The sequence below is a fragment of the Stegostoma tigrinum genome, chromosome 13 (genome assembly GCF_030684315.1).
Source record: "Stegostoma tigrinum isolate sSteTig4 chromosome 13, sSteTig4.hap1, whole genome shotgun sequence".
In the NCBI taxonomy this organism is placed as follows: Eukaryota; Metazoa; Chordata; class Chondrichthyes; order Orectolobiformes; family Stegostomatidae; genus Stegostoma; species Stegostoma tigrinum.
In genome coordinates, this window is record NC_081366.1 from 11,796,333 (window position 1) to 11,815,565 (window position 19,233).

At 44.7% G+C, this 19,233-nt stretch overlaps 1 protein-coding gene across 1 annotated transcript in view; it reads right to left on the minus strand.

Annotated features, from left to right (window-relative positions):
* flt4 (fms related receptor tyrosine kinase 4) overlaps window positions 1–19,233 on the minus strand; it is a 240,824-nt gene that overhangs the window by 22,530 nt on the left and 199,061 nt on the right. Inside the window, exons 15-19 of the mRNA XM_059650520.1 lie at window positions 18,588–18,719; window positions 13,960–14,066; window positions 10,414–10,549; window positions 10,223–10,327; window positions 2,326–2,439 (exon numbers count right to left, since the gene is read on the minus strand). Coding sequence (XP_059506503.1) covers window positions 2,326–2,439; window positions 10,223–10,327; window positions 10,414–10,549; window positions 13,960–14,066; window positions 18,588–18,719 — 594 coding nt within the window. The remainder of the gene's footprint in view (window positions 1–2,325; window positions 2,440–10,222; window positions 10,328–10,413; window positions 10,550–13,959; window positions 14,067–18,587; window positions 18,720–19,233) is intronic.

The window sequence follows — 19,233 nt, forward strand, 5'->3', positions numbered from 1 at the left end:
CCCTGTATCTGCGTGGGTTTCCTCTGGGTGCTCCAGTTTCTTCCTACAGTCCAAAGATGTGCAGGCTAGGTGTATTGGCTGTGCAAAAAATCGCCCGTAGTGTTCAGGGATGTGTGGGTTATGGGGGGGATGGGTCTGGATGGGCCGCTTCAAGGGGCGGTGTGGACTTGTTGGGTCGAAGGGCCTGTTTCCACACTGTAGGTAATCTAATCTATTTAAAAACTCTTTTTACTCAGTGATGAGGTGATTTTTTTTTCTGAGGGTTGAGAGTCTTGGACTCTTTTCCTGAAAGGTGGTGGACGTAGAGTCATAGAGTCATACAGCACAGAAAAAGACCCTTCAGTCCATGCCAACCATATTCCCAAACTAAAGTAGTCCCACCTGCCTGCACTTGGCCCATATCCATCCAGACATTTCCTATTCATGTACTTATTCAAATGTCTTTTAAACAGTGAAACTGTACCTGCATCCAAGACTTCCTCTGGCAGTTCATTCCACACACAAACCAATCTCTGTGTAAAACAACTGCCCATCATGTCCTTTTAAAACCATTCTCCTCTCACCTTAAAAATATGACCCCTAGCTTTCAACTCCCCATCCTAGGGAAATGACCCTTGTCACTCGCCTTATGTATGCTCTTCATGATTTTATAAGCCTCAGTAAGATCACCCCTCAATCTCCTGTACTCCAGTGAAAAAAGTCCAAATCTCTTCTCGTAACTCGAACCCTTCATTCTCAGCAATAACCTGGTAAATTTTTTCTGAACCTTCTCCAGTTTAATAATATGTTTCCTGTAACAGGATGACCAGAAGACACAGTACTCCAGAAGAGGCCTCACCAAAATCCTGTACAACCTCAACATGACATCTCAACTCCTACACTCAATGGTCTGAGCTATGATACTTTTGAGAATAAATCTGACATTGCAGAAACATTGGTTGATTATTTTACACTGTGAGTTATTGGAAGTGTGCTCGATCTTGCTCTGTGAGGTTAAATATGTTAATTTCTCCATCAGTAAAATCACACACCCAATCTCTGTCTTGCACAGATGCACGTACATACACACTGGCAACAATTCAAGCTCCTACTTTGCTGCAGGAAAGCAATCAGGTGGTTGGTTAAAAAAAAGGTAGGCTACTAATCCACTGGGAATGCAATGATAGACAAGTTTCTATACTCATAGGTTTTAACCCGCTGAAGATCTGGGGCAGAAGTGCTAGCACTGCCAAAATCTGTGTAAGTAAAGAGGGTACATGACAGTGGTGGAGTTGGGAAGCAGGGGCATAAGTGATGGTGGAACACCTGAGTCACAGTGGAGGTTAGATGTCAGAGTGAGAGACCTGTAACAGCATTGGGGAAGCTGTTTAGTTCATGGATTTTTTTTAAAAGTACTTTTCCCCAGGGCTTTTCAAAATAGAACTCTGGCTTAGTTAGGCTATGTCCACTATTTAAAGCAAAAACAGAGAGCTGGAGAAATACAGCAGGCCTGGCAGCATCTGTAGAGAGACAAAACAGAGTTAATGTTTCACGTCCAGTGGCACTTTGTCAGAACTCAGGTTCTTCTGGACTGTTCACAGATGACGCTCAGAAAGCATTTTTCACTTTAAGGTGGGTAAAAATCTGGAACTCTCTCCCCAGAAAATGGTGGAGACTGGGTGGCCAATGGAAGATTCCTTCCAAAATCTGCTGCCGTCTTGTGTTTAAAATTATGATGTGATCATCAACTAAACCAGGCCAGCTGGCAATGCGCTGATAAAGTTGCAGTAATGTTTACATGTTGAAATTATAGGGAATGCCTGAATTAGGACAACAACAGTTTTAATATCATAGAATAGCCAATGCACTTGACAGGAATAATTATCAAACAAGATGTGGTGTAAGGTGATACTAGGACAGGTGACTGAAATCTCAATACCTATATAATAAGCAATGTCTTAAACATGACGAGCGGGATAATGAGAGGCTCTTCCCAGAGAGGCTCAGGGAAGAAATTTCAGCATTTTTGTCTTGGCAGCCGAAGGCATGACTAGCAATGACTGAGTGGTTAAAATCCGGATGTGCAAGATGTCAGAGTTAGAGGTGCGCAGATAGCTTGGAGCTTGTAGCATTATTTCTGAGATAAAGGGGGTTGCAAGGGAGAAATTTAAGAATGTCCGAGAATTTAAAAAGCCATGTGTTGCTGCACGGGAAGTTAATGTGGGGCAGTAAGCCTGGGGTGATGGTTAACAGGGCCAGGATGAACGATGTGAAGAGATGCAGATAGAATGAATGCAATGCCCCAGTGACAGGGCATACACAATGGCTTTTTGTGTCACTGTTTACCATTTGCTTTGGTGCAGGCTCCCAGGAGATTGACAACGTTGAGGTGATTTCCGATGTGAATGAGAATCTTCAGTTCTGACATCAGTGCCTTGTGTTCATTTGCTGTGGCTCCATCTAGACAAGAGAGAGTCCACATCCATTTTAACCTGAAAATGTACCAGTACTACTCTCCACAGACAGCATTTCTACCAAGGCTTCCCAAGCTTACCACCCCTCCTTCCCACAGCACCTTCCTTGTAACTGCAGAGGGTACAGCACCGGCCCCTTCGCCTCCTCCCTGCTCACCACCCAAAGGCCTAAACAGTCTTTTCAGTTGAAGCAGCATTTCATCTGTACCTGCTCCAATCTGGTCTGTTGCATTTGCTGCACCTATTGTGGCCTACTCTGCATTGGAGAAACCACACACAGACTGGGTGACCACTTTGCAGAACATTTCTGGTCCATGTATGAGCATTACCCTCACCTTCTTGAAGCTGGTCATTTTAACACAGCTTGCTGCTTGCCTGCCCACATCTATGTCCTTGGTCTGCTACTGTGCTCCAGTGAATCACAGCACAAACTAGAGGAACATCTCATCTTCAGACTCGGCACGTGACAACCTTCTGGACTTAATATTGAGTTCAACACCTTCAGATTGTGAACCCACTCCCGTTTCTTCTTTTAGCTTTACTTGTTGCATTCTCTGTCACCATGTCTTCTCTCCCCTCCCATAACCCCAGCGGGACTGTCTGTTTTTACCAGTGTGGCAGTTAAACACATCATTGTTCTGCCATTCTCACATTCTGATCACTTAATCTGCTATCAACAGCACGTCTCTCCCAATACTCCCCACTATTGCATAAACTTTGCGTCAATTCTGATGAAGAGTCATCTGGACTTGAAACATTAGATTCCTCTCTCTCCATGAATGCTGCCTGAACTGTTATGATTTCCAGCACTTTTTGATTTCAGTCCAGATTCCAGTATCTGCATAATTTATTTCTCCCTTTTAAATCTTTCTCTTCTCACCCAAACCTATGCCCTATAATTTGGGATTCCCGCACCCTCAGGAAAATACCTTGGCAATTCATCTTATCTGTGCCCCTCATGAATTTATAAACCTCTATAGGGTCACCTCTCAGCCCCAAAAACTCCAGGGAAAAATGTCCCAGCCTATCCAGCCTCTCCTTTAACTCAAACCCTCTAGCCTCGGTAACATCCTTTAAATCTTTTTAACATCCTTTCCAGTTTAATAATGTCCTTTCTATAGCAGGGCGACCAGAACTGCACACAATGGCTAAATATAGCTTTACCAATGTATTGTACAGCGCAACATGACATCTCAAGTCCTGTACTCAATGTTCTGATCGATGAAGGCCAGCATACCAAATGCCTTCTTTACCATCCTGTCTACCTGTGAAGCCAGTTTCAAATGTTTCTGCATCCTCTAGGTCTCTGTGTTTGACAATACTCCCCAGGCTCTACCATTAACTGTGTAAGTTCTGCCATCGTTTGTCTGACCAAAATGCAACACTTTGCATTTTGTCTGAATTAAACTCCATCTGCCATTCCTTGGCCCATTTGCCCAGTTGATCAAGACTCCATGATAACCTTCTTCAGCGTCCACTGTAACATCAGTTTTGGTGTCATCCACAAACTTACAAACCATGCCTCCCATATTCTCATCCAAATTGTTTATATAAATGGCAAACAACAGCGGACCCTGCACCGATCCTTTCAGCACACCACTAGCCACCAGGCTCCAATCTGAACAACAACCCTCTACCACTACCCTCTGTCTCCTTTTGTCAAGCCAATTTGTATCCAGTTGGCTAGCTCTCCCTGGATCCCATATGATCTAACCTTACTAACCAGTCTACCATGTAGAACATTGTTGAAGGCTTTGCTACAGTCCATGTAGACAATATCTACCACTCTGCCTTCATCCATCTTTTCAGTCACCTCTTAAGAAAAGTCAAGCAAGTTAGCAAGACATGATTTTCCATGCACAAAGCCATGCTGACCATCCCTAATCATTCCTTGCCTTTTCAAATGCAGGTAGATCCTGCCTCTCACAATTCCTCCCAATAAATTACCCACCACTTATGTCAGGCTCACCAGTCTGTAGCTTCTGGCTTTTTCTTGCAGCCTTTCTTAAATAAAAGGACAACATTAGCCATCCCCCAGTCTTCCAGCACCTCACTGTGGCTGTTGATGATATAAATATCTCTGCTAGTGGCCCCACAATTTCTTCACTAGCTTCCCACAATGTCCTGAGATACATTTGATTAGGTCCCAGAGATTCATCTACCTTTATGCGCTTTAAGACCCCCAGCATTTTCTTTTCTGTAATGTGGACCCTTTTCAAGGCATCACTATTCGTTTCCTCAAATTCTTTAGCTTCCAAGTCTTTCTCCACACTAAATAACTGGTGTAAAATATTCACTTAGGACCTCAACCATCTCCTGTAGTTCCACACATAGATGTCCTCGTTGTTCTTGAATTTTCTCCTATTCTCTCTATTGTAACTCTTTTGTCTTTAATACACTTGTACAGTCTCTTTGGATTTTGCTTAACCTTGTCTGCCTAACTATCTCACATCCCCTTTTTGCCCTCCCAATTTCCTTATGTAGCGTACTCCTTTCAAATAAATCACTCGATCCCAGCTGTCTACACCTGACACGTCTCCTTCTTTTTCTTGACCAGAGCCTCAACATCGCTAGTCATCCAGTGCTCCCTACTGCTGCTAGTCTTGCCCTTTACAATTACAGGAACACGCTGTCCCTGAACTCTTGTTACCTTGCTTTTGAAAGCCTCCTACCTGACAGATGCCCCTTTACTTGTGAACAGCCTCCTACAATCAACTTTAGAAAGCTCCCGTCTAATACCGCCAAAATTAGCCTTGCACCAATTTAGAACTTTAACTGGGACCTGGCCTATCCTTTTCCATAACTATTTTACAACTAGTAGGATTATGGTCACTGGTCTCAAAGTGCTCACCAACTAACACCTCAGTCATTTGCCCTGTCTTATTCACCAAGAGGTGGTTGACTTTTGCCCCTTCTCTAGTAGGACTATTTATAATTCAATTGAGAAGGTTTTCTCGAATACACTTAACAAATTCCTCCCCATTACAGCCCCAGTCTGTTTGGAAAGTTAAAATCCCCAACTGTTACAACCCTATTATTCTTACTTATATCTGCGATCTCCCTACGTATTTGCTCTTTCATTTCCCACTAACTGTTGGGTACGATCCCATCAAAGTGATCACCTGCTTCTGAATTCTCAGTTCTACCCACCTAGCTTCGCTGGACGATCCCCTAGGAATATCGTCTCGAAGTAACTGCTGTGATGTTGCCCTAATCAAAAATACCACTCATCCTCCTCTCTTGCCTCCCCTCTATCTTTCCTACTGCAACTGTATTCCAGAACATTTGAGCTGCCAGTCCTGACCCTCCCTCAGCTTGTTTCTGTAATATTATACCCCAATCCCATAATCCCATCCATACCCTGAGTTCATCTGCCTTATCTGTCAGGCCTCTGGCATTGAAATAAATGCATTTTAATACTTTGAAATGCCCTTGCCTGCCCTATATATCATTTTCTTTAGCTTCCCTACCAGCCTCAACCTACATTCTTGTCTCACTCCTGACAAGGGTCTCACCACCCCTGCCAGACTAATTTAAAGCCTCCCAAGTGGCTCCAGCAAAACATCCTGCTAGGATATTGGCCCCCCTCCCAGTTCAGGTGCAACTCATTCCTTCTGCCCAGGAAGAGATCCCAATGATCTGAATCGCTGCCCCTGCACCAGCTCCTCAGCCAAGCATTTATCTGCTCTACCCTCCTACTCCTATTCTCACTAGCACGTGGCACTGGGAGTGATCCAGAGATTACTACACTTGAGGTCCTGCCTTTTTAACCTCCTGCTTAACTCCCCATATTCACTCTGGAGGGCCTCATTTCTTCTTCTCCCCACGTCATTGGTACCAATGACCTCTGGCTGCTCACACTTCCTTTGAGAATTTGCTGCAACCGCTCCAAGACATCCTTGACACTGGCACCTCCAGAAATGCTTGGCTGTTCCCCTGACTAGACAGTCCCCTCTCACAATCCCTCTCTTGGACTTTGCCATACCCTACTTTACAGCAGAGCCAGTTGTGATGCCAAAAGCCTGATTGTAGATGACATTTTCCTCTGAGAGGCTACTCCCCGGCAACCGAATCCAAAACGGTGTATGAGGATAGCCACAGGAGACTCCTGCACTACCTGCCTACCTCTCTTGGTGGTCACCCATCTACTTGACTGTACCTGCGGTGTGACCACCTTACTGAAGCTACTGAGATAACACGGTGTAGAGCTGGATGAACACAGCAGGTCAAGCAGCATCAGAGGAGCAGGAAGGCTGACATTTCGGGCCTAGACCCTTCTCCAGCATCTGCAGTTCGACTATTACTGAAGCTACTGTCTACCTGACAAGCTTTTGCCCACTCAACTAACCTGTCTATTATCCCTCTGCAGACACTTCATGTGAACCTCACCACTTGCCTTCCTATTTTCATGTCATCTGCAAACATAGCTCTAATATAATCTCTTCCTTCACCCAAGTCAACAATGTGTATTGTGAATAATTGTGACACCTGCACTGATCCCTGCAGTGCTCCAGTAGTTATAGGTTACCATCCTGAAAATACGTCCCGTATCCCAACTCTCTGTCTTCCACTCATTTGCCAATCTTCTGTCCGCGCTAATATACTATTTCCTACACCAAGGGATTCTATCTTATTAAATAGCCTAATATGTGGCACCTCAACAAATGCCTTCTGAAAATTCAAAGGCATGACGTCCACAACTTCCCCTTTATCTATCCCACTTGTTACCTATTCAAAGAATTCTAATACGTTTGCCAGGTGTAATTTCCCCTTTGTGAAGCCATGCTGTTTCTGCTGGATCATACTCTGTATTTCTAAACACATTGCTCTTACAATCTTTATAATGAGTTCTCACATTTTCTCAAGAACAGACATTAAGCTAACTGATCTACAGTCAGAAATAACACGGTGTAGAGCTGGATGAACACAACAGGCCAGGCAGCATCAGAGGAGCAGGAAAGCTGATGTTTTGGGTCGGGACCCTTCTTCAGAGGTCCTTTCAGACGTCCAGAGCTGAAACGTCAGCTTTCCTGCTCCTCTGATGCTGCTTGGCCTGCTGTGTTCATCCAGTTCTACACCTTGTTATCTCAGATTCTCCAGCATTGACAGTTCCTTTTATCTCTGGTCTACAGTTAGCTACTTTTGACACCCCTTTTTAACTGAGAATCTAAGTATTCTTGGAAAATTTCAAGTATCCAGTATTTCTGTAGCTACTTCCTTTAATTTCAGAGGATGCAACTCATTTTGATTGGAATAAATTCTTGCTAAGCATTATGAAATATCTGCTTAAATGTCTGATACAGATTTTCCCTTTAGTCTATTTTCTCATCTTGCTTTAAACAACTCTTTATTCATACCTCTTAATTGCTCCTTTTTAAGTTAAGGACACTGGCTTGAGATTTGATTTGCTGTCCTGCAAATTATATTTGAAATTCTACCATTATGTGATCACTACACCCTAGAGGATCATTAACTGAGATTTCTTAGTGATCATGCATCATTACACATTCCTAGTTCTAAAATAGCCTGTTCCCATACAGATTCTGCAGCGTACTGCTCTAAAAAATCCCTGGTACACTCTACAAATCCATCTTCCATGTTACCCTTACTCATCTGAGTTATACAATCTGCTTTAGCCTGAGTTCTGTGACTTACCAATGCCCAGAGACATCACAAAAACCAAAAGAACTGCGGATACTGTAAATCAGAAACATAGAACATAGAACAGTACATGAAAACAGAAATTGCTGGAAAAGCTCAGCAGGTCTGGCAGTGCCTGTGGAGAGAAATCAGAGTTAACATTTCGGGTCGAGTGACCCTTCCTCAGAACCCAGTGTTCTAAGGGGTCACTCGACCTAGAACATAGAACATAGAACATAGAACAGTACAGCACAGAACAGGCCCTTCAGCCCACAATGTTGTGCCGACCATTGATCCTCATGGATGCACCCTCAAATTTCTGTGACCATATGCATGTCCAGCAGTCTCTTAAATGACCCCAATGACCTTGCTTCCACAACTGCTGCTGGCAACGCATTCCATGCTCTCACAACTCTCTGCGTAAAGAACCTGCCTCTGACATCCCCTCTATACTTTCCACCAACCAGCTTAACACTATGACCCCTCGTGCTAGCCATTTCTGCCCTGGGAAATAGTCTCTGGCTATCGACTCTATCTATGCCTCTCATTATCTTGTATACCTCAATTAGGTCCCCTCTCCTCCTCCTTTTCTCCAATGAAAAGAGACCGAGCTCAGTCAACCTCTCTTCATAAGATAAGCCCTCCAGTCCAGGCAGCATCCTGGTAAACCTCCTCTGAACCCTCTCCAAAGCATCCACATCTTTCCTATAATAGGGCGCCCAGAACTGGACGCAGTATTCCAAGTGCGGTCTAACCAAAGTTTTATAGAGCTGCAACAAGATCTCACGACTCTTAAACTCAATCCCCCTGTTAATGAAAGCCAAAACACCATATGCTTTCTTAACAACCCTGTCCACTTGGGTGGCCATTTTAAGGGATCTATGTATCTGCACACCAAGATCCCTCTGTTCCTCCACGCTGCCAAGAATCCTATCCTTAATCCTGTACTCAGCTTTCAAATTCGACCTTCCAAAATGCATCACCTCGCATTTATCCAGGTTGAACTCCATCTGCCACCTCTCAGCCCATCTCTGCATCCTGTCAATGTCCCGCTGCAGCCTACAACAGCCCTCTACACTGTCAACGACACCACCGACCTTTGTGTCGTCTGCAAACTTGCTGACCCATCCTTCAATTCCCTCGTCCAAGTCATTAATAAAAATTACAAACAGTAGAGGCCCAAGGACAGAGCCCTGTGGAACCCCACTCACCACTGACTTCCAGGCAGAATATTTTCCTTCTACTACCACTCGCTGTCTTCTGTTGGCCAGCCAATTCTGTATCCAAGCAGCTAAGTTCCCCTGTATCCCATTCCTCCTGACCTTCTGAATGAGCCTTCCATGGGGAACCTTATCAAATGCCTTACTGAAGTCCATATACACCACATCCACAGCTTGACCCTCATCAACCTTACTAGTCACATCCTCAAAAAACTCGATAAGGTTTGTAAGGCATGCCCTACCCCTCACAAAGCCGTGTTGACTGTATTTGATCAAGCCATGCTCTTCCAGATGGTCATAAATCTTATCCCTCAGAATCCTTTCTAACACCTTGCAGACGACAGACGTGAGACTTACCGGTCTATAATTGCCGGGGATTTCCCTATTTCCTTTCTTGAAGAGAGGAATTACATTTGCCTCTCTCCAGTCCTCAGGTACGACTCCAGTGGAGAGCGAGGATGCAAAGATCTTCGCAAGTGGCGAAGCAATTGCATTTCTCGCTTCCCAAAGCAGCCGAGGACAAATCTGATCTGGGCCTGGCGACTTGTCAATCTTAATGTTTGACAAAATTTTCAGTACATCAGCTTCCTCTATCTCTATCCATTCCAGCATGCACACCTGCTCTTCAAAGGTTTCATTCACTACACAGGTCGTTTCTTTCGTAAAGACAGAAGCAAAAAACTCATTTAGGGCTTCCCCTACCTCCTCAGGCTCCACACACAAGTTCCCTATGCTATCCCTGATCGGCCCTACTCTGAAATGTTAACTTTGTTTTCTCTCCACGCTGCCAGACCTGCTGAGCTTTTCTAGCAATTTCTATTTTTTTGTCCAGTGACGTTACCATCACTTCAGTGTCTTCCCCAACAGAAATACCTCCACGCCAGCCCCACTTGCGATGGGCAGCCTTACCTTTTAGCATTTTCACAGCCACGGTCTTACAGCTGCTGCTTTTGTCAATTCCGAAAGCGGAGGCTTCCACAACTTTTCCAAATGCTCCATGACCCAGAGTTTTGCCTGAAAGCACACAGCAGGAATCAAGGATTTAGTGATGTGTTAATTACGTATGAACAACTTGTCTGCAGGAGCTGAGAGGGTCTCACCAAGCCGAAGCCTATCCCGGGGGAACTCCCACTTGCTGGAATCATAGGGCAGGTATTCGCACTGCTCATCCAATGGGATCTCATCTGGATCCATGATTATCGACAAGTATCCAGTTTTAATATCAGCTGGACTAGTCTGGAATAGAAACCATCACGTCAGATTCTCAGCTATTACAATGCAAAGCAAATTTCTTCTCCTCCAGTGTTGAAGTTGCTGATAAAGATTTGGTGGTCCTACCCCTCCAGGCCCAATAACCCATCACCATTGTGAGATTAACCACAGAATACAGGACTGCTATTGCACCTTGTGGACCATCACACATCTTAACTTGGAATTTCTGCAATTACTATGAACTGTAGAATCTTTGGGTAGTGATCAAGAACCAAGGGTGAATAAGGGTAGGCGTTTAACTCATGTGCATCCTCAGAGGTTTCATTGCTTCTGTATTCTTTTGTGGGGTGGGTGGGCCAGCATTTGTTGCCCATCCCTAATTACCCTGGAATCGAATGGCCTGCTTGTCCATTTCATGGAGCAACTGAGAGTCACCCTTGTTGTTGGAGTCCTGGAGTCACTTGTACGCAGGTCCAAGTAGAGGTGGTGTAAAGAACGTAAGTGAATTTTATAGACTTTTTCCAACAATCATGCACACATGTATATGTTCCAAATTTTATTAACTGCATTTCACCAACTGCTACAGTGTGATTTGAACTCTTGTCACCAGAGCATTAACCTGGACCTCTACATTACTTGTTAAGGGACATTACCAGTATGCACCCATTAACCACGTTGAGAGGGTTCAAGCCTGCCTCCAAACACTCCTGTTGACTGGATTAAGGTGTCTGTAAACTGACTAACACACAGCGAGGGTTGGCAACAGGACAGAGTTGATTGCTAACCCACGGATAGTGTTTCTGTCCCAGAATGAGATGGATTCCATTGCATTCAGCCCTATAGGGTAGCTCTGGATACTGAGTTAACCTCCAGGAAGGGCATTTATGGCCAATAGGTACATGTGGTTTCCCCTCCTCCGTGGGTTAGGGTCTGGGGTCATGGTTTCACTAAAGTGAAGGTTTAGCTCTGGTGTCTGCATTTGTGATGGTCGCTGTTAGAAGAGATTGTTTCCTTGACTGGATCAAGAGAACTTACCAGACTCTAGGCTGTTGGTATGGCAACATCTTTATTTAAAATTCTGCTAATTATCGGCTCTACCAAGCTTAGCATGAGACCGAACGCAGAATTACCTCTTGCCATAGTCTGCTGTCATGTGATCTCTTACATCACAACTGACTTTAGTTGGCTATTTGACTACTAACCCTTTAATCTACATGGTACGGTACAGCTGAGAGGACAAAGGAGGGAACACCAGTGAACTAAGTCAGTCACTCTTTCCATTCAATTGAGACTTGGACTGGGAGCATAACAGAGCAGGTGGCATGGACTAATTTAGCAAAGGATCTGGCAGTTTATGGGAATGGATAGTTTGGTATCAGTTTAGTCGTAAACCCATAAGTAAATAATTAGTAAATCTTAGGTACATTGTTCAAAATACACTGTGAAAACATTCGACCTACATCAGTTGTCTGAAATCTGCAGATTAGCAGACCTTCAGATAGGTAAGTAAGTGTAGGCTGCCTTCTCACCCTCCATCAGATGGGAGGGGGTAGTTGGTAGAGTCACATGGAGGGACAGAAGTGACTGCCACAGAAGGTGTTTGGGTAGTTGACCTCAAAATAAGGATGTCTCCTCATGAAAGAGTTAATGTTTCAATTCAATGAATTTATTTCACTCTGCTTCTCTCTCCACAGGTGCTGCCAAACTATCCGAGATTTCTAGTACGTCCTTGTTTTACTGCAGTTATCCAGAATCTGACACGCTGTTTCAGATAGGTCAGGAAGTGGAGGTGGATCTTAAAGGTTTGAGCTTGACCTTGTTTCAGGTGTAGCTCAGTGGATGGTCCTCCCATTTTAAATTGGAAAGTCATGCATTTGAGTCCCAATCCAGAGACTTGAACATAGAAATTTAGGCTTACATCTTCAATGCATGAATGAGGGAGTGCTGTACTGTTGGAGGGCGAGTACTGAGGAAGTGCTGTACTGTCAGAGGGTCAGTACTGAGGGAGCGCCGCACTGTCAGAGGGTCAGTACTGAGGGAGTGCAGCACTGTCAGAGGGTCAGTACTGAAGGAGTGCCACACTGTCAGAGGGTCAGTACTGAGGGAGTGCTGCGCTGTCAGAGGGTCAGTCTGTGGGAGTGCTGCATTGTCAGAGGGTCAGTGCTGTGGGAGGGCTGCACTGTCAGAGGGTCAGTACTGAGGGAGTGCTGCACTGTCAGAGGGTCAGTACTGAGGGAGTGCTGCACTGTCAGAGGGTCAGTGGTGAGAGAGTGCCACACTGTCAGAGGGTCAGTACTGAGGGAGTGCTGCACTGTCAGAGGGTCAGTACTGAGGGAGTGCTGTACTGTCAGAGGGTCAGCACTGAGGGAGTGCTGCACTTTCAGAGGGTCAGTACTGAGGGAGTGCCGCACTGTCAGAGGGTCAGTACTGAGGGAGTGCCACACTGTCAGAGGGTCAGTACTGAGGGAGTGCTGCACTGTCAGAGGGACAGTACTGAGGGACAGCCGCACTGTCAGAGGGTCAGTACTGAGGGAGTGCCACACTGTCAGAGGGTCAGTACTGAGGGAGTGCCACACTGTCAGAGGGTCAGTACTGAGGGAGTGCCGCACTGTCAGAGGGTCAGTACTGAGGGAGTGCCGCACTGTCAGAGGGTCAGTACTGAGGGAGTGCCGCACTGTCAGAGGGTCAGTACTGAGGGAGTGCCGCACTGTCAGAGGGTCAGTACTGAGGGAGTGCTGCACTGTCAGAGGGTCAGTGGTGAGAGAGTGCCACACTGTCAGAGGGTCAGTGCTGAGGGAGTGCAGCACTGTCAGGGGGTCAGTACTGAGGGAGTGCTGCACTGTCAGAGGGTCAGTACTGAGGAAGTGCCGCACTGTCAGAGGGCCAGTGGTGAGGGGTGAGGGAGTGCCACATTGACAGATTGGGAATATCTGTCCCTGAAAGCAGTTTATCTGGTTGTCTATCAATTGCTGTTGTGGGATTTTGCAATGCGCAAAATTGCTAACTATTCTGAGGAAAGGTCAACGGACCTGAAATGTTAACTCTGTTTTCTCCTTTGAAGATGCTGCCAGACCTGCTGAGCTTTTCCTGCAACTTTGTTTTTGTTCCTGTTTTTGCTACACTATAATCCAGATCACATTCCAAAGAGTGGTTTGCTCATTTCAATGTTTGCACTGTCATGAGAACTTCTTCATTCATAGGAGGAAAGGCAGGAGGGCAGAAGATTGAAGGGAGGCGTCTCACTGCTGTGAGGGGAGACTGAAAGATGGTGTAGTTGGTGGGGGGAGAGTTCCTGGTTTGGGGGGGTGAGCTCTTGCTACAGTGCAGGAGTTTTGTCTAATTGTGTGAAAGCTCTAGAAATGATACACTGAACCAAAATTTACTACAATGATAAAAGAGAATCCCACTGAATAACTTACCCCCAGAAATCTTACCCGCTTGACATTACAAAAGATAAGGATGAGGAGTACCCAGAAGAAGACTGCAATAACTCCAGTTCCAACCAGGATCACAACTTCGATATTTGATTTGTCATCACCTCCTGTTTAAAATGGGAAAAGATTACGTTCGAACTGGGAGCTTCTTTGAAGCTTTATTCTGTTGAAAATTTGAACCATTATGAGTTCTAATGACTGCTTTACATCACCTTGATAGATGAGGCTGTCATGATCACTGTTTAGTGGAGAGGTAGAATCAAGTCAAGACCATAAATTTAAAATCATTTGCAAAAGTGTTTTTTTAAATTTTCTCATGTGTTATTGTCAAGGTCATCCCTACCTGCATTTGAGAAGGTGACAGTTGAAATAACTCCACAGAGGCTGGAATCCTGTCGTCAAGTCACCCCTTATTTCGATGTGCATAATATTTGTCATTGGTTCAGCTTCCTCAGAGCCAGGTTCTGGAGTGAACAGAGCCCCACACACTCCTGTTTATATCTGTCAGCCAGGGCTCCCTGACCAGATTAACAGCCCCAGTCAGGAAATTCATATTCTACGAGATCCACTCGGCTGACCTGTTACAATCACAACAATGGTACGCCGCCATTTTGAATCGCTGCCGTCCACGTGCTATAGCGAGCCTCGCAATGTGAGAACTCCAGGACTTTGACCCAGCGGCCACCGGAATGTGAAATAATTCCAACTCAGGATGGTGAATGGCTTATAGGGGAAGTACAGATGGTGGTGTTCCGATGCATTTGTTGTCCATGTCCTTCCAGATAGTAGAGGTCATGGGTATGGAAGATGCAGTTGAAAGATGCTCATTGTAATGCACCTTGTCAGTGGTACACACTGATGGAACTGTGCACACACATTGATGGAGAGTTTAAATGTTAGGTACTGGATAGTGTGTCGATCAAGTAGGCTGCTCTTCTGCGGATGGCATCAAACTTTAGACGAGGGTTGAGAGATTCTGTCTTCCATCAGAGGGTTGGCTGTGATATTTTACCTCAGAAGAGGGTGGAGGCTAATTGTATAAGTCATTTTTAAGGGGAATTGGACCGATATTTGGTAGGTACAGATTAAAAAAGGAGATGTGGGACAAAGAAGTATGAATTTTTTAATGAGCCAACATGGTCATGATGGATTGAATGGCCTGCTTATATCTTTTAGTGATTCTAATTTGAGGAGGTATCTGTATGGAATTTGTTGAGTTTCACTGAAGTAATATTTACACGGTGAACCACAGTCTTTCATGAATGCTGACCAGCTCTTTGGCCGTAAAAGTCTTCATTGTTGAGCTTGATCCAGCGCCCACTCTGAGTCCATGTACTTTAACAGAAACATTGGCAGACAAAAAGTGGGGATATGACAGCAGTTGGGACTCATTAGTAGAATGGCTCAAGAATACTTATGGCCCTGACTCTCACACGTGAAAAACTAATCAGGGTCAATCCCTTAAGGGGGTTAAAGACCAAAAACTGGGGAGAGGGTTCTGTAATACTTATCCATTGTAAATCTCAGCTTATGGCAAACCCCTGACTCGAACCATCCTCCCCACCTATACCCCACACCTGCTCACTGACTGAAATTGGATCTAAGCTTTTTTTTTCATTCATTTGTGGGATGTGGGCATCACTGGCTGGCCAGAATTTATTGCCCGTCCCTGTATGCCCTTGGGAAGGTGGTGGTGAGCTGCCTTCTTGAACCACTGCAGTCCACCTGCTATTGACACACAATGCCATTAGGGAAACAATTACAGGATTCTGACTCAGTGATAATGAAGGAATGGTGATATATTTCCAAGTCAGTTTGGCTTGTCACTCAGAGGGGAACTTGAAGGTGGTGGTGTTCCCATGTATCTGCTGCCTATGTCCCCTCGATGGAAATGGTTGGGGGTTCGGAAGGCACTGCCTGAGGATCTTTGGTGAATTTCTCCAGCACATCTTGTAGATAGTACACACTGCTGCTACTGAGTATCAGTGGTGGAGGGAGTGGATGTTTGTGGGTGCGGTGCCAATCAAATGGCCTGTCAATCAAATGGATGGTGACAAGTTTCTTGAGTGTTGTTGGAGCTGCATCCATCCAAGCAAGTGGGGAATATTCCACACCAATCCTGACTTGTTCCTTGTAGATGGTGGACAGACCTTGGGGAGTCAGGGTGTGAGTTACTCGCTGCAGCATTTCTAATTTTCAACCTGCTCTTGCAGCCACAGTATTTAAGTTGTGGGTCCACTTGAGTTTCTGGTCGATGGTAACAGGATGTTGATAGTGAAGCATTCAGTAATGGTAACTCCATTGAAATCTGTTATACACGGAGCAGTGGTTAGATTGTTATTGGTGATGGTCACAGTGTGGCATGAATGTTATTTGTTAATTGTCAGACCAGGCTTGGATATTATCCTGATCTTGTTGCATTTGAACATAGACTGCTTCAGTATTCGAGGAGTCACAAATGGTGCTGAACATCGTGCAGTCATTGGCGAACATCTCCACATCTGACCTTATGATGGAGGGAAGGTCATTGATAAAGTAGCTGAAGATGGCTAGGCTGAGGACATTACCCTGAGGAACCCCTGCAGAGAAGTCCTGGAAGTGAAATGACTGACCTCCAATAACCTCGATACTTATGCACTACTTATGACTCCAACCAGCTAAGTGTTCGTCCCCTGATACCCACTGGTTCCAGTTTTGCTTGGGCTCCATGATGCCACACTTGGTTGAATGCAGCCTTGATATCAAGGGCTGTCACTCTCACCTCACCTCTGGAATTCAGCTGTTTTGTCCATGTTTGAATTCAGGCTGTGATGAGGTCAGGAGCGGAGTGACCATCCCGCAACTCAAATGTCCACTGGGGACACTTCTGGCTGAAGACTGCTACAAATGCTTAAACTTTATCTTTTGCACTGATGTGTTGGAATCTTCCTCACTGAGGATGGTGATATTTGTGGATCCTCCTCCTCCTGTGCGTTGTTTAATTGGTCACCACCATTCACCACTGAATTTGGAACAATATTTTCTCATGTTTTTTGCTACTTTTATGAATCTGGAGCAAGACCCTTGAAGCTTTCTCTGCCATTCAATAAGATAATGGCTGCTCTGTCTTTAACCTCAGCCATGGTCAATATTAGACTAGCATTTTTCCCTTGAATTCAAATCACACCAACCATTCAAACCTACGTTCTCAGAACACATGAGTCTGGGTTCTGGATCACTACTCCAGCAAAATTATTGCCGTATCTCTCCTGACCCAGATAAATTACACATGTATTAAGATTCCTTCATCATCTTCAGATCAAAATCCTGAAATCCATGCCTAACATGAGTTAGAAGTCACGTGACACCACATTATAGTCCAACAATTTTTTTGAAATCACAAGCTTTCGAGGCACTGCTCCTTTGTCAGGTGAAGAGGTGGGGAGTGTACAGACACAGAATATACAGGCAGAGAGATAATGGCAAGATAATTCGAGGTAATTAAGAATGTCGAAAGACAGTACAAATGGTGTGAGTGGCGTGTCATCAGGTTGAATAACAAGTGAAGGGATGACTTATGAACTGATTATTTAAGGCAGAGATATAATTACAAACAATTAAAAATAATATGGAGCTAGAGATTGATTTTTTTGTAATAATCTCTCTGCCTTTATTAATTGGACCATAGGTCATCTCTTCACTTGCTATTCTGCTGTTGACATTTTAGCCACACTTTTGATCACCTGCAAAGATTTGTTCTTCAGCCTGTTGACACTCCACTCACCCCATTTTACTACCTTTTGAAACTCTTTAATTACCTGGAAATATTTTGCCATTATCTCCCTGCCTGTGTATTCTGCGCCTGTTTGCTCCCCTCCACTTCACCTGCTCAAAAATCTTGTGATTTCAAGTGAACCTGTTGGACTGTAACATGGTGTCATGCAACTTCTGACTTTGTCCACCCGGTCCAACACCTGCACCTTCACATCATGAGTTCAGAGCACCTTCACCACATGACAGCAATAATTCAAGAAGAAATCTCACCATTATCGGTCAAGAGGCAAGTACAGAATAGAAGTAACCTAATAAACTGGATGCCCATTAACCTGTGAACTAGTTGTGGCAATTCTGCATTTGAGTCTGAATATTGTGAGATCAAGTCCTCATTCTAGTGATTTGAGGACCTACATTTGACCAAAATTCCAGTCCCAGCATTTAAGGAGTCACCATCTTTGGCATGAGACATGAAACCCAATCCATTCTCTTAGGTAGATAAAAAAGATACCATGGCTCTATTTTGAAGAGGAACCAGGGAGTGCTCCCTGTTGTCTTTGGCCAGTACTTATCCCTGATCCCGCATAAGTAAAAATATATTATGTGCTTATCATCAGATTGCTATTTGCGAAATTTTGCTGGCCCTCATTTCCTACAACAATTTTCCCACTTTTTAAATTCTGTCTCTGGGATTATCGCTGATCTTCAAACTCCAGATAAGTCCCCAGTGAGGAAGATTGCCAAGATGATGGCCTCAATGATGCAGCTTGTTGACTCAAAGGGGATCAGGCATTATCTCCCACTTACACTCTGTATCCTTTTCAAAACTGGTAATAAATTGATTTTTTAATGTCAATGTGGAAGTGATGACTGACCTTCGATGGAGATGGTTGCAGATGAATTAACACAGCCCTTAGAGTTACAGGCAAAGCACTTGTACAGGCCGGCATCCTCCTCTTGTGCTCGCTGGATGGTCAGCGTTTGGTTTTGCTCACTGAGGATGATCCCTTGATGCAAAAACACCTTCCATTAGATAGTATTCATCTCTCCCAGTACCCCGCAACCACCGTTGCATCCCATTTCACCCCCGTTTCCCTGAATACCTGTCTTGTACCTTATGCTAGCATTATCATCCAACTGCTCATTCCTCCTGTGATAGGTTATTCAACTACAGGAGGTAACAGCCAAACCCAAACTTGTCCACGCGCAGTACCTACGCAATCACAGAACTGTGCAGTTGTGTGGCATGGTGGCTCAGTGGATAGCACTGCTGCCTCACAGGACCAGGAATCCTGGTTTGATTCTATCCTCAGGTGACTCTCTATATGGAGTTTGCACATTCTCCATATGCCTGCATGGATTTCCTCCTACAGCCCAAAGATGTGCAGGTTAGGACAGTTAGCAATGGGAAATGTAGGCTAACAGGGATTGGGCGGGATAATCTTTGGAGAGTTGGTGTTGACTTGATGGGCTGAATGGCCTGCTTCTACACTGTAGGGATTCTAATTCTAAATTGTCATG